This window comes from Lycium barbarum, chromosome 7 (assembly GCF_019175385.1).
Source record: "Lycium barbarum isolate Lr01 chromosome 7, ASM1917538v2, whole genome shotgun sequence".
Lineage (NCBI taxonomy): Eukaryota > Viridiplantae > Streptophyta > Magnoliopsida > Solanales > Solanaceae > Lycium > Lycium barbarum.
Window position 1 is genome coordinate 97,908,688 of NC_083343.1, and position 13,367 is coordinate 97,922,054.

Sequence of the window (13,367 nt, forward strand, 5' to 3'; positions counted from 1 at the left end):
TATATAATTGAGAAGAGCGTCAGAAGAAACCAAGTGAAAATAAAGTCAAAAAGAGGCCAAACCGGACAGGTTTTGCAAAACTGTCCAGTGCAAAAACGGGACAGTTTTGCAAATCTGAAAACTTGAGGCTTATTTTGTTATTTTTGGACTTGGAAAAAGTTGGCAACTACAAAAGAAAGACATGGGGCAAACATTTATCATCTTTGGCCATTTTACAAGTCTTGGAGAGCTAGGGTTCCTACACCCACACTTGGAGATTGAAGATTTGAAGTTTTGATAAGAAATTTCTTAACCCTTTACTCATTTCTTCAATTCCTTGTTATGTATTGAATATCTAAGTGTGTAGTATTTCATTTCTATACTTGAACCTTGTTTATGGAAGTATACATTGTTGAAGTTTGGAGTGAAACTCTTGTTTTGCTTATGTATTGAATGATTTTTATTCCTAATGAAGAGAGTTAATGTTGTTTTAGTTAATCATGTTCTTTAATGATTCTTAAGGGATTAGCTAACCCTAAGACCCGCCCATTTACTTCGATTTAAGCTTGAAAGAGGAGAATTGAGTTGGGTAAGATTAATTAACAAGAATTTGGGGCATAACCATCATCTAATAACTTGAGCTAGGGATAGGAAAGTTACTTGAGATTATATTGATTGTATTTGATATCACACTCTAAGGCTTAGAAAAGATTAGATTGAATTCATTGATTTGGTTGGAAGACTTTCAATGAGATTTTAGAAATCATTATCTAACTAACGTAAACTTGCTCTTAGTTATAAAATCGTGAGATACATTGGATCGTTACTTGAGCGTAGTTTCCTTTATTCCCAAACTTGTGGCCATTGATCATTTTACTTGCTTTCTAGATTAGTTTATATTTTCACAGTGGGTATAATTTTCTCAAAAACCAAAATATTATCAAGTGTTTGGCTTACCGTAGAAAGTGATAATTCCTTACTTGTTTAAATCTCCTAGTATATTGTTCCCTGTGGGATCGATCCCGACTCATAGTTGGAAAAATTATATTGCATACGACTGTGTACAGTTTCTCTTTGAGGAGTGAATTTGGACGTTATCAACCCTCAGGACTACATTGATGCTCTTTAGAAAATCTTCAGGATTATGACAGTTACGAAAACCGAAGTAGCTACTTTTGGAGCTCATCAGTTGTAGACATTGCTAACACTTGGTATGAATCTTGAAAATTATCCCGAGGTGAGGATACACCTGATGCTACATGGGATGAATTTGCAAGTGTATTCCTAGACCACTTCATGCCAATAGAAGTTAGAGAAGCTAAGGTTGAGCAATTCCTAAAGCTTAAGCAGAATGGCAGGTCAGTTCATGACTACAATTTGGAATTTGTTAGTCTGGCTAAGCATGCTCCACTTATGATCCCAGACATGAGGGCAAGAGTGAGGAGGTTTGTTGGTGGTTTGGATCCCCATTTATATGATGGGGCCAATATTGCTGCACAGAACGGGGAAATGACTATCTCCAAGATGGTTGCTTTCATACAGGGGAATGAGACAAGGCTAAAGAAGGAGGAAGCCCTGCAGAAAGAGAAAGACAAGGAGTTCAACAAGAGGCTCAAGTCTACTGGACAGTTCAGCGGTAATGGGAATAAGAAATTCCTTAAGAACAGGTCAGAAGAACCTGCTCCATCCACATCAAGTGCCCCAGTCCCTAAGTTTCGAAATGATAAGAAGCAGAGCTTCAGACCATCGAGTTCTTATTCTAAGGCTAGTGTGGGTCAGTCAGCCTATACTATTCCAGTTTGCAACAAGTGTAGTAAGAGACACTTGGGTGAGTGTCGTACAGGTACAGATGCATGCTATGGTTGCAGCCAGAAGGGCCATATTTAGAGAGATTGTCCATCAGCTAGACAGGGTATCGGAGTTTACGTGGCGCAGTCCACGAATTCAGCAGTCCCTCGTAATAATCAGGTCAGTAGGGGCATAATGCAGCTAAGTCTGGAAACGCGGGTGATGTGCCGGAAAATTATGGCACATTTGATACTCTTTTACGAGAAGTTTTACTTGTTTTTAGGCAAGTATGTGTTGTTTTGATGTGTTTTTCACATGTTTCAGGTAAATTGGGAAGTACGGGTTCAAGAAGTAGAAGTTACAGAAAAGTTGCACTGAAGCTTGATTTTCACGGTCCGTATAAAGTTGCACGGACCGTATTTCTGGTCGTACAAAAGGTGGAAACATAATAGAATGTCACAGTGGATGGATGCTGAACCATGGACACTTATACAGACCGTACAATATTGTACGGGCCGTATAAGTAGAAGCGGCAATGTTGGAAAATGCTTCACGGGCAGGATTGTACGAGCCGTATAACATTATACGAACCGTGGAAGGCCAGTTCGTATTATTCTCTGCAGACACCTAGATGAAGGCCGTATAAGTCTTATACGGTCCGTGGAAATTTGTACGGACTGTATAAGTACCGCCTGGGACTTAAGTGCAAATTTTGTAATTTTAGTCCATTGTAAGGTTTTAATTAGCATTAGTTATTATATTTTGACTTTTGTCTTAGAACATAAAATACTCTCTAGTTTTTGAAGGTTCAAACATCAATTCAAGTATTATCAATTCGTCTTTTCTTCCAAAGTAAGCAATTATGAATTATTCAATTTCTTATTTCTTGTTCTTTGTCATGAGTAGCTAAATTCATTTGCTAGGGTTGTGAACCCAATGATGGGTGTTTTGTGATTGGGTTGTGATTGATATACACATAATGGATTATTAGGGTTTATTTATTCTTCATTCTTCATTCATAATTAATGATTGCAATCATTGATTAAAGCCATAAACCTTGATTTCTTTGGGAAAATAATTAGGGTTGGTAAGAATAAATAACAATGACTTAAAGCTTTAAACTTTGTTTAATAAATTCACTTAGGAATAAGAAGAATTTACTTGGCATGATTAATCGTTCTTCATAGTTACTTTCTTATATTTGGGAAAATCATAGAAAGAGATAATCTTTATTTATTGGGAAATAGTAGAGATTCATATAAAGATTAAGTGCATTCATATAATGATCCATTAGAAGTATATCAAGATCAATACCCATGATCATACACTCTATCTAACGGGGACACAACCTTAGTTTCTTTTACCATAAATTTCCACCAAAGCAAGTAGATAGCAAATAGTCATAGAAAAAACCAACTATTACCAAAATCATCGGATTAAGACATTAGACCTAAACTCAGCATCCTACGAATTTAGTAACCTTTTCACACCTTATTCCCTGTGGGATTCGAACCCAACTTTGTTGGGTTACCATATTTGACAACATCCGCGTTATACCATTAATAGGTGTAATTTGAGCGTATCAAATTTTGGTGCCATTGCAGGGGAATACGGTTTTTGAAATTACTAAATAGTGTTTGCTTTGATTGAAGTCTTTTGCTTATTCCATCACACCTTGTTTGCTACTCTATGTAAAACAGGTGAACATGAATCAGAATCAGCAAAATCAACGTGCTGGTAACCAGGGAAATCAGTTGAACAATCAAGCGATTGAATCAAATGATGAGAATATTTTCGCTGATCTTGTTCCGGAGAAGGACTATGCATCTGCTATTGTTCAGCCTCGAGTTGAAGCTGCTACTGTGAAAATTGACTCCTCTCTATACCAGTTGTTGAAGCTTGAGGGATACTTTCGAAACTCTACTGAGTATGACCCTCAACGTCATTTGCAAAATTTTGTGGATGTGTGTGCTAATCACGTCTAGAACAACGTTCCACAAGATGCTATTCAGTTGAGATTATTCAAATATTCCTTAACTGGAGAGGCAAGAACATGGTTTGAGAAGCTGCCCCGAAATTCGATTACTTCATGGGCAGAGATGGTGACTGCTTTTCTCACAAAATGGTTACCCCCTAGAAAGAAGGCTGAAATTCGTGACAAGATCTATGAATTTAAGCAGCGACCGGGAGAACAACTATATGAAGCCTGAGAGAGATTCAAGGAGTATTTGCAGAAGAGCCCAAATCATGGTTTTTCGGATCACATACTAATGGAGAAGTTCTACCGAGGGCTAGATCCAGTGACGCAGTCAGTTGCTAATAATGCAGCTGATGGTTGTTTCATGATCAAATCTTATCGACGAGTGACCAACATACTTAACAAGTTGACGACTCATAATCAGGCTTGGCACTCAAACAATGCTGATGTGGTACCGTTTGGTAGTGCTATGATCCAGAATATAGTAAAGGAGAATCAAGATACCCATCAAACATTGGCAGAACTTGCAACAAATATTTCCTTACTAACGAAGAAGTTTGATGAATCTCAGATCAAGAAAGTAAATATTTGTGAGGATGATACAGTTTTACCAAAAGGGATGTACCATACTCAAGATGGTCCGTTCCATGATGGGCCCCCTATGCAGGTTGAAGATGCTAATTTTGTCAATAACTCTTAAGGGAGTTACCAAAGACAGAACTACCAAGGTGGTTATCAGAATCAGAATCAATGGAGACCTCAGCAAGGTCAAGGTGCTTATAACAAATCTGGGAACTACAACAATAATTATGGTGGTGCGAACCAAGGGAGCTACAACAACAGTAACAATTTTGGGAACAAGAGTTCCAATCCTTACATATCACTGAAAGGGCAGTCAACAGAGCAAGGTAGTTCGAAGGTTGAATCAATGCTTGAGAATATTCTGGCCAATCAGTCTAAGTCTGAGAGGACTTCATCTAGGATGACAGAGACAGTGGGTTTCCATACAGCGACTATTCAGAAGCTTGAGTCACAAATGAGGGATATTTCTAGACAGCAGCACCCTCCTAAACAGGGAGGACTTCCGAGTGACACTATTCCAAATTCAAAGACTGGGGGAGGCGGTGTAGACCGTGTGTTTGCCATCACTACTAGGATTGGTAAAATACTCCAAGGAGCTGATGAGAAGGTGATTGATCTTGAGCTGACAGATGAAGAGGATGAGGTGCAGTCTGAAGCACCCAATATTATTGATGAGAATCTTACTGACAAGAAGGTTGCTGATATTCCAGAGATTGTAAAGGAAGCTGATAACGCGGGCAAGCAGACTGTAAAAGGGGCTCTCTGCCTTTTGACGCCGCTTCTCAAATCCAAACCTCCCTTTCCTCAGAGGTTGGTAAAGAATAAGGAAGATGCTAAGTTCGAGAAGTTTTATGATCAGTTGAAGCAGTTATCTATAAATTTTCCCTTCTTGGAAGCTGTCAAGGAGATGCCCGGTTTTGCTAAATATTTGAAGGATTTGCTGACCAAGAAGAAAACGGTGCAACATGAAACTGTGAATTTGACTCACACTATGAGTTCCATCATTTCAACTACGACTGTTCAGAAAAAAGGGAGATCCTGGGGCGTTCACCATTCCTTATTCTGTGGGACACCATGATTTTGCTCGTGCTTTGTGTGATAATGAGGCGAGTATTAATTTGATGCCCCTTGCTATATACAAACAATCAGGTTTAGGGATGCCAAGGCCGACTACTATGAGGTTACAAATGGCTGATAGGTCTATCAAAAGACCTGTTAGGGTGGTTGATGATGTACTTGTGCGGGTTGGTGATTTTATGTTGCCCGCTGATTTTGTAATTCTTGACAGTGCTATTGATCGGGACATTCCTATTATTCTGGGGAGATCTTTCCTTGCTATAGGGAGAGCTCTGATGGATTCGGATAAAAATGAAATCAAGTTCCGAGTCAACGATGAAGAAGTGACTTTTCAGGCTAGCAAGGGGATGAAGTTACCAAGTGCTTGCGAGAGTATTTCGGTAATTGATTCATTCGATGTTGTTGATGAAGCAGTGGAGTTCAAGATGGAAGAACAAAGTTTGGGCGAAGTTCTAGCTGGTATTCATGTGAATTTCAATGTTGATGACATGGAAGGTTATGCAGAAATAGTTAATTCGCTTGTTGGGTTGGGGTCATATTCATACCACCCAAAAACGCTAAATCTTGAACTGGAAAATAGAAAAACTCCTCTAGCAAAGCCTTCGATCATTGAGCCACCTAAGTTGGAGCTTAAACAGCTCCCATCACATGTAAAGTATGAGTTCCTTGGTTCGGACAATACATTGCCGGTGATTGTTTCAGCCCTGCTGATTGAAGAGCAGATTTTACAGCTTTTGGAGGTGTTGAGAGAGTATAGGCGTGATATTGGTTGGACCATAGCAGACATTTGAGGTATTTCATCTGGGATTTGTGAGCACAAAATCCAGTTGGATGAGGATAGCAAACCAAGTGTAGAGCATCAGAGGCGAATGAACGAGAATATGAAGAGGTCGTCAAGAAAGAGATCATCAAATGGTTGGATGCGGGAGTGGTTTACCCAATTGCTGACTGTAAATGGGTGAGCCAATCCAATGTGTTCCTAAGAAGGGCGGCATCACTGTGGTGCCGAATGCAACGAATGAGTTGATCCCAACTAGAACCGTAATCGGATGGAGAATTTGCATGGACTATCGCAAGCTCAACACAGCCACATGCAAGGACCATTTCCCCATGCCTTTTATTGATTAAATGCTTGATAGGCTAGCAAGGCGTTCCTACTATTGCTTCCTTGATGGTTATTCGAGCTACAATCAGATCAACATTGCGTTGGAAGATCAGGAGAAGACTACTTTTACTTGTCCTTATGGGACGTTTGCATTTAGCCGGATGCCTTTTGGTTTGTGTAATACAACAACCACTTTTCAGAGGTGCATGATGTCAATCTTCTCTGACATGGTAGAAGATTTCTTGGAGCACTACTAAAAATCCAGCGTTTAGTGACGGAATATTAGCGACAGCCCATATTCTGTCGCTAATTAACGACGGATTAGCTACGGATTACTTATTTTGTCGCGAGAAAAGCAACTAAAATTTTATCTCATTATATAGCGACGAATTAGCAACGAAAACTGAGTTTCATCACTAATGATTAGCGCGAAATTTTGGCGCCTTAAATTTCACTACAGATTTAGCAACAGAAGAGGCGCGACAAATTTTATTTTTATGTAGCGACGGATTCAGCAACGAATACTCCGTCGCTAGGCCTTTTAATTTTTCTCGAAAAAAATATATATTTGCAGCAACGGAAATATTTTTCGCAATATTAATCATTAAAAGAAATCAATGTATTATTTAGCGGCGGAATATAAAATCTGTCGCTATTCTGTCGTTAAGTGTTAAAATAGAAGATATAACCTAGGGTAAACATTTCAGTTCATTTCACTTCAAAACACTCCCAACACAGATATAGAGAGAGAGTATGCAAAATTGCTAACATAGAGAGAGAGAGAGCGCACAACAGAGATCAAAATAATGTGAATCTAGGGTTCCTATTGTGTTTTTCTCTTCTTCTGCTGCATCTTTTATCTAAAGGAAAGGTATGTTTTGATTTTTCTATGTTTTATGGGCAGTTTCTTTCTTCTTTATCTCCTTCTTTGTGTTTTCTGACATTAAACCTAAAATAGAAATTAAGAAATCTGTGTTGTTTTGCTTATTATCTAAAGGACAGAGTGTCTTTAAGTGTTTGTTTGGCTAAAATCGAAGGTGGGTGTCTTGAAAACTGTTGGGTTTATAATTTATTTGAAGGTTAAGTGTTGGGAATCTCTATTTGGCCCAAAATCTGATGAAAATGGAAATTCGACCTTTGTTTGTGCTAAACCTTGTAGGATAATATTATTTGGTGGTTAAAGTTTGTTTTAATTCGTTGCATGTCGAGAAAAAGCTTGAAGAACTCAACATTCTTTATATTTTGTGATTTGAAATAAGTATTAGTGAACTGGGTTTCTTACTCGATTTTTTTTATACTCTGTGATTTGAAATCAGTGTTAGTGAACTGGGTTTTTTACTCGATTTTTTTTGTTTCAGTTTCAGTTTCTCATTTTTTTTAACTACAAGGTGAATGATATGTTCTGTTTCACTAAGTTATTTCAGCTTGTTCTTCCATTTAGAGGTCATTCGGTTGTATTAATGATATAAAGACAGAACATTAATTTGATTGCTTTGTTTATGTCAACATTAATAGGAACATGAATAATCTAGAGCGTGATTGGATGTACGATAGGTTGGATGACCGAGGGGGGGGGGGGTATAAACTCTAGCTTTGTAACCGGTGTAGATAATTTTATCCGATTTGTACGATAGGAAATAGAATATCATTGACCTTCCTTAAGCCATTTGTACCCCCAAATACTACCATTCTGTGGCCAACAAGAACAGCACTGTGGCTATCTCTTGGCCCCGGTCCTCTTGAGACCTGAAAGCATTCCTTCGACTTATCCTGAAATAGAGCACCTAACAGACGTAAATCATTCAGCTAATGAGACCCCATGGCTCACCTGAAATTGGACAAGTATGTGACCGTACTGCAGTCCAATGATGGATGTGGCAGCAGCTATTAGAGAACTGCAAAAGGATTACCAGCAGAAGAAGTTGTTAAACGACAAACTAGAGAATAAGTGAAATTAGAAACATGACATTACCATATAATAAGTACATTTCATAGAAGAATTTGAGGATGAAAAATAATGACAGATTTGTTACCTTAAAATGCCTTCAGGATCAAAAGCGGCATGACACCAAGATGGCATGTTGGATCCATTGCATTCCTGTGAAAGATAATATTGGTCATGAAGGGGCTAACTGTGAGGTTTGGACATAAGCTTGTTAGCAGTGCAGTTCAGTAAAAAGTTACCTTCATATTTCTATATACAGGTTTTGCTCCGAGTATGTTGTTGTTGTTGCTGTTGTTGTTTATATTACAAATATAAGATAACTGATGGCAAAAGTTCTCCAACCCAATTAGGAATCAAAATGAGCAGTAATGAGTGATCAGTCATTTTTAAGCTTGTATTGAATTAAAGCGGGCGGTTATAAGCTTCCATAGGATAACAATTGATTACAAAAGTTCTTGACTATGAGCAGGTGCTTTACGTGCTGAATCAAAGGTAGAAAAATATTACTTGTATCACTCAAAGCAGTTCTTAGTTGCCATGTTTTAGGACTGCAGCTTCGAGTTTATTTACTGCAGTAATTTAGTTTTCCTGAGGTAATTTTTTTTCCTAGTCTTTAGGAGTTTTTCAGCAGATTTGTTGCTGATCTTTGGGTCTTTGAAAGTTAGTATTCTATTATAAATTGAAGTCTTAATTGCAGTGATATATCGAACTTTTCAATTTCAGTTATTTAGCTCTATTCCTTTGCTATTCTCATTCTCTCATTACTCAAAAGTTTTCCTTTGTTCTTTTTCTGTTTTTTTTCACTCAAATTAACAACAGCAGTAATGACTCATCAGACTCATCTTTAAGCTTCTGTTGAGTTCTTAACGCGTTGCTTAGAGCCACTCGCATTACTTTTAGAATCTAGTTCAGATTAAGGGGATTAGAAAATCAAACAACTTCTAACCTCATAAATGGTGCTTCCTGTTGACTGTGACACACTGAATTTCCAGTCAGGTACATACAGACCATACAACAACCCACAATGTATAGCAGACAATAGGAACATGATACACCTACAAATGAAGTAAAATGTTGTTAGGTAAAACTATAGACAAATATAACCATAGAGGACAAGAAATAAAACTTTATAAAAAGAAGATCGATAATAAGAATGCCAACATCATTGTAGTTGGAATCATCAGTTTTTGAATAGAAACACACAAATTTCTCCTGTTAATAAACAATGAGGCTTAGTCCAAGTATTTAGGTTGAGACCTTATACCAACATGTCATGGTTTTGATTTCCACCAGCGACAAGCATAGATTTTTATCTAATTTACAGGGGATTAATGCCTACTTACAAGTATTCACTGTTTTTTTAGTAGTGAGAGCTGTTCAAACTCAAAACATGGTGTGATTCTTCTCTTCTATGCGCTTAACCTATTGTTTCATTGATATTGAATGCAGGTGCGGTTGATAGGCTATTGTGTTGAAGGCTCCCTCTTTCTTGTATATGAATATGTTGAGAATGGTCGCATAGGCCAACATCTACGTGGTACAGGTATCTTTGATATTAACTAATCACAATTCATATGTCATAATTAACCACTCTTTCAATAATAGTTAAGTTCCTTAAAGAACTTATACTCAATCTGGTATATTTATCTCCAGGAAGGGACCCATTGCCATGGTCTAAGAGGGTTCAAATTGCTCTAGATTCAGCTAGAGGTCTTGAGTACATACATGAACATACCGTACCAGTTTACATCCATCGTGATATTAAAACAGCAAATATTCTGATAGACAAAAACTTCCATGCAAAGGTTTGTCAAGGAACCTTTTTTGTGTTTGTCTACTGAGGGAGGCTTTTTTGTAATCGTGTTAATCATCTGATTTAGGTTGCAGATTTTGGTTTAACGAAACTGACTGAAGTTGGAAGCTCATCTTTGCCAACACGAGTTGTGGGTACATTGGGATACATGCCTCTGGAGTAAGTGTTTTCCCATTTTGAATGGAAGCCTTAAAAGTAGGAATGGTGCTATTCCTTACCATATTTCTTTCTTTGAAGAAGATAATCTATTATTATTATTATTATTATTATTATTATTATTATTATTATTATTATTATTATTATTATTATTATTCTGAGAGTTGTTCGGATAATTATGTTATTGTACCTTTCTTTTTAAATGACTGGTGATCAGTGCATGGTCAGTCAGGAAAAGGATAATTATTATTTCAAACCAAAGTTTTCTCAACATCTTGCTCAAAGCTTAAATTGTTGTTTTCTAATTAAAGCATTTTTTTGAGGGCCTCATGTGACAGATCTGCACATTGCTTTTCGACAGGTATGCTCAGTATGGTTATGTCTCTTCTAAAGTTGATGTCTACGCTTTTGGCGTTGTCCTATATGAACTAATTTCAGCCAAGGAAGCGATAGTCAAACCAAATGGTTCTGTTACTGAATCAAAGGGTGGTTCTGTTACTGAATCAAAGGGTCTTGCTGCTTTGGTAAATTTCTTTTGCCTTTTTTCTTTTTTCCAATGGAAAGGATTGGATGGACCCTTTATCAGCTTTAGCAGAATCATTCCTCTTTGAAAGGATTATATCTTTTCTATTCATTCCTGTTATTAGTCTCCAATTTGACAGGCAATTTAAAACTCACTGTAATTCATAATTGTGTAACACTGTGATGCTAGTTTTTGGTAATATACTGATACCTATTTTGCCTTCTGATGGTCATAGTTTGAAGAAGTACTTAATCAGCCAGATCCTGATGAAGACCTTCAAAAGCTGGTTGACCCAAGACTTGGAAACGACTATCCCCTTGATTCAGTCCGGAAGGTATAAGATTTTAATTGAAACTTGCATTGGTAGCTGCAATAGTTGTTTTTTTCGGCTTCTTACAAAAGTCCATGTCTTCACCAATTACAGATGGCACAGCTCGCCAAAGCTTGCACCCAGGAAAATCTCCTAATAAGACCAAGTATGAGATCAATAGTGGTTGAACTGATGGCCCTCTCTTCGTCGACAGAAGATTGGGATGTTGGATCTTTCTATAAAAATGAAGACCAGTCATCAATGGTATGTTCACTTGTTATTAATTTAATTCCTCACTGATACATACATAATTTAATTTATCAACCATGTGCCTCAGCCAAATTCATTTTACTCTAGCTTCAAAACCTAATCAGATCATGTTTAAATGATAGGTATATAAATGTGATGGAGAAATGATCACCAACTATTTGGTACAAAGAATGTCAGCATTCCTTTCATTTAGCTATAGAATACTGGTTGAACAAATCAGACATCTTCAATCCGCCAGGAAAATATGTAGTATCAGACTATCAGGACATAGTCACATAGCAGAAACAATATATTTTCCACATTTGGCACTCTTGACTCCAATTTTGCAGCAATCCTTATGTCTGCACAGTTTTTTTTTTAATCCTTGTGTTCCCCTGCTGACTCGCAGCAGCAACAAGTGCTGCATTTATGCAACCTTGTGCCTGTTAGTCTGTATAACTTGTACACCAACATCAACCAAACCAAGTCCGCAAAGTGACAACACTAGCCTGTTCCTGTGATGCAGTGGAACCAGCTTCTAGTTGCCCTATTCAAACTCCCATAGTTGTTACTCCTTGTGTAATAATGCTGAAATTGAATCCTTTGAGCCCTGCTATTGATGTTGGTCAATTTACTTTTGCTTGATATAAATAGTCTACTAGACAAGAAGAACTGAAAAGTAGTATCAGTAGTGACTTAAATCAGTAGGAAATAGCCTGAAATTGTCCTTCTATTTGTTGTTTAGGAACTCTAATTGTCTTTTTTTTCATGTTCTGTTACTTGACTATGAGACTGTGTATATGATCATTTATATCCAAGTTGTATGAAACTCTTTTTTGTTGGTCATCATCAGACTTCAATTCCAACGAAAAATGGATAAATATCTGCTCTCTTATCTTTGGAATTCATTTCTCTTTTTATTTGGTAAAATTGAATGGTTAGTATTCTTGATGTTTTAATTTCACTAATTATTACAGGAAAGATATCAAGAAATATTACGGGAATAATCACAGTCTCAGTCTGATATTGATCAATGTGAAGCATATTACGAAGTTGCTGGGGGGACAAGGAAGAGAAGAATATATGGTCTTGGATCTCAAGCACAAAGTTATTATGGGCCGAATCTTTGCGTCAATTTTGGATTTAATGCTTCAGCATCAGCAGCACCTTCAACTTCTCAATCAGCACCTACAGAAAATATGGAGGAGTTAGTGATGCGATGGATTCCTACACTGACTGATCGCTTGCTTCCTTTATTTATTGAGAAGGCACGCGGAGTGATTCCTTCACCATCACATCATCCAAATACTCCTATCGACAAACCATCGATTGTGACACCCATAGTGCCTCCTCCTACTACTGCTAACGTTGACGATGTTGATCCTTTAGTTTCTGATGATGATCGTAGTCCTTCACCTATGCATTAGTTTTTTATGTTATATGCTTTTTGTTGGAAAGAACAAAATTATGCACTAACAATACTTGATGGATGTGTGGGTTCTTTTGGTAGTTGATAGCTTGGTGTTGTCGGTGTTTTGGACTTAACGATTAGGATTTCGCTATCTATTTTGAATTTTTTTTATAAATATTATTTATGTGAATGTCAGTTATTTTTAAGGGTATTTATTAATTTGTATTTAGTATGTTTCAACAGGTGTATTTAAAAAAAATCAGAAGAAAAATATTTGTGACAGATTTGCGACGGATTTTGATCATTGCTAGAGGGAAAACATTAGGCTACAGACTGCGACAAACATTGTATTGTCGCTAAATGCAGGCACAAATAATTCAATATTTTGTGACGGATTAGCGACAATGGTTTTCGTCGCTAATTTACTAAAACGACGAAATGAAATATGAAA

The 13,367-nt window shown here is 37.3% G+C and overlaps 1 protein-coding gene and 1 non-coding gene across 2 annotated transcripts; one reads left to right on the plus strand and one right to left on the minus strand.

The window, feature by feature from the left end:
- Positions 1-3,915: 3,915 nt before the first annotated feature.
- Positions 3,916-4,021, minus strand: LOC132604747 (small nucleolar RNA R71). Its single transcript, XR_009568849.1, has one exon. It is a non-coding gene; the product is annotated as a small nucleolar RNA R71 (small nucleolar RNA).
- A 5,706-nt stretch (positions 4,022-9,727) lies between these two features.
- LOC132601643 (chitin elicitor receptor kinase 1-like) lies at positions 9,728-12,932 on the plus strand. Its single transcript, XM_060314719.1, has 8 exons — positions 9,728-9,799; positions 9,904-9,997; positions 10,108-10,259; positions 10,335-10,426; positions 10,785-10,947; positions 11,182-11,280; positions 11,371-11,520; positions 12,519-12,932. The coding sequence occupies exons 1-8, from the start codon at positions 9,728-9,730 to the stop codon at positions 12,930-12,932; spliced, it is 1,236 nt and encodes a 411-aa protein (XP_060170702.1).
- Positions 12,933-13,367: the final 435 nt, after the last annotated feature.

Bases quoted from the DNA above. Each gene is read 5' to 3' on its own strand.
- LOC132601643 (XM_060314719.1), top strand. From the start codon at position 9,728: ATGGTTTTGATTTCCACCAGCGACAAGCATAGATTTTTATCTAATTTA. The intron at 9,998-10,107 runs GTATCTTTGATA...ATTTATCTCCAG, and splicing joins CCAACATCTACGTGGTACAG to GAAGGGACCCATTGCCATGG. The intron at 11,521-12,518 runs GTATGTTCACTT...GAATAATCACAG, and splicing joins ATGAAGACCAGTCATCAATG to TCTCAGTCTGATATTGATCA.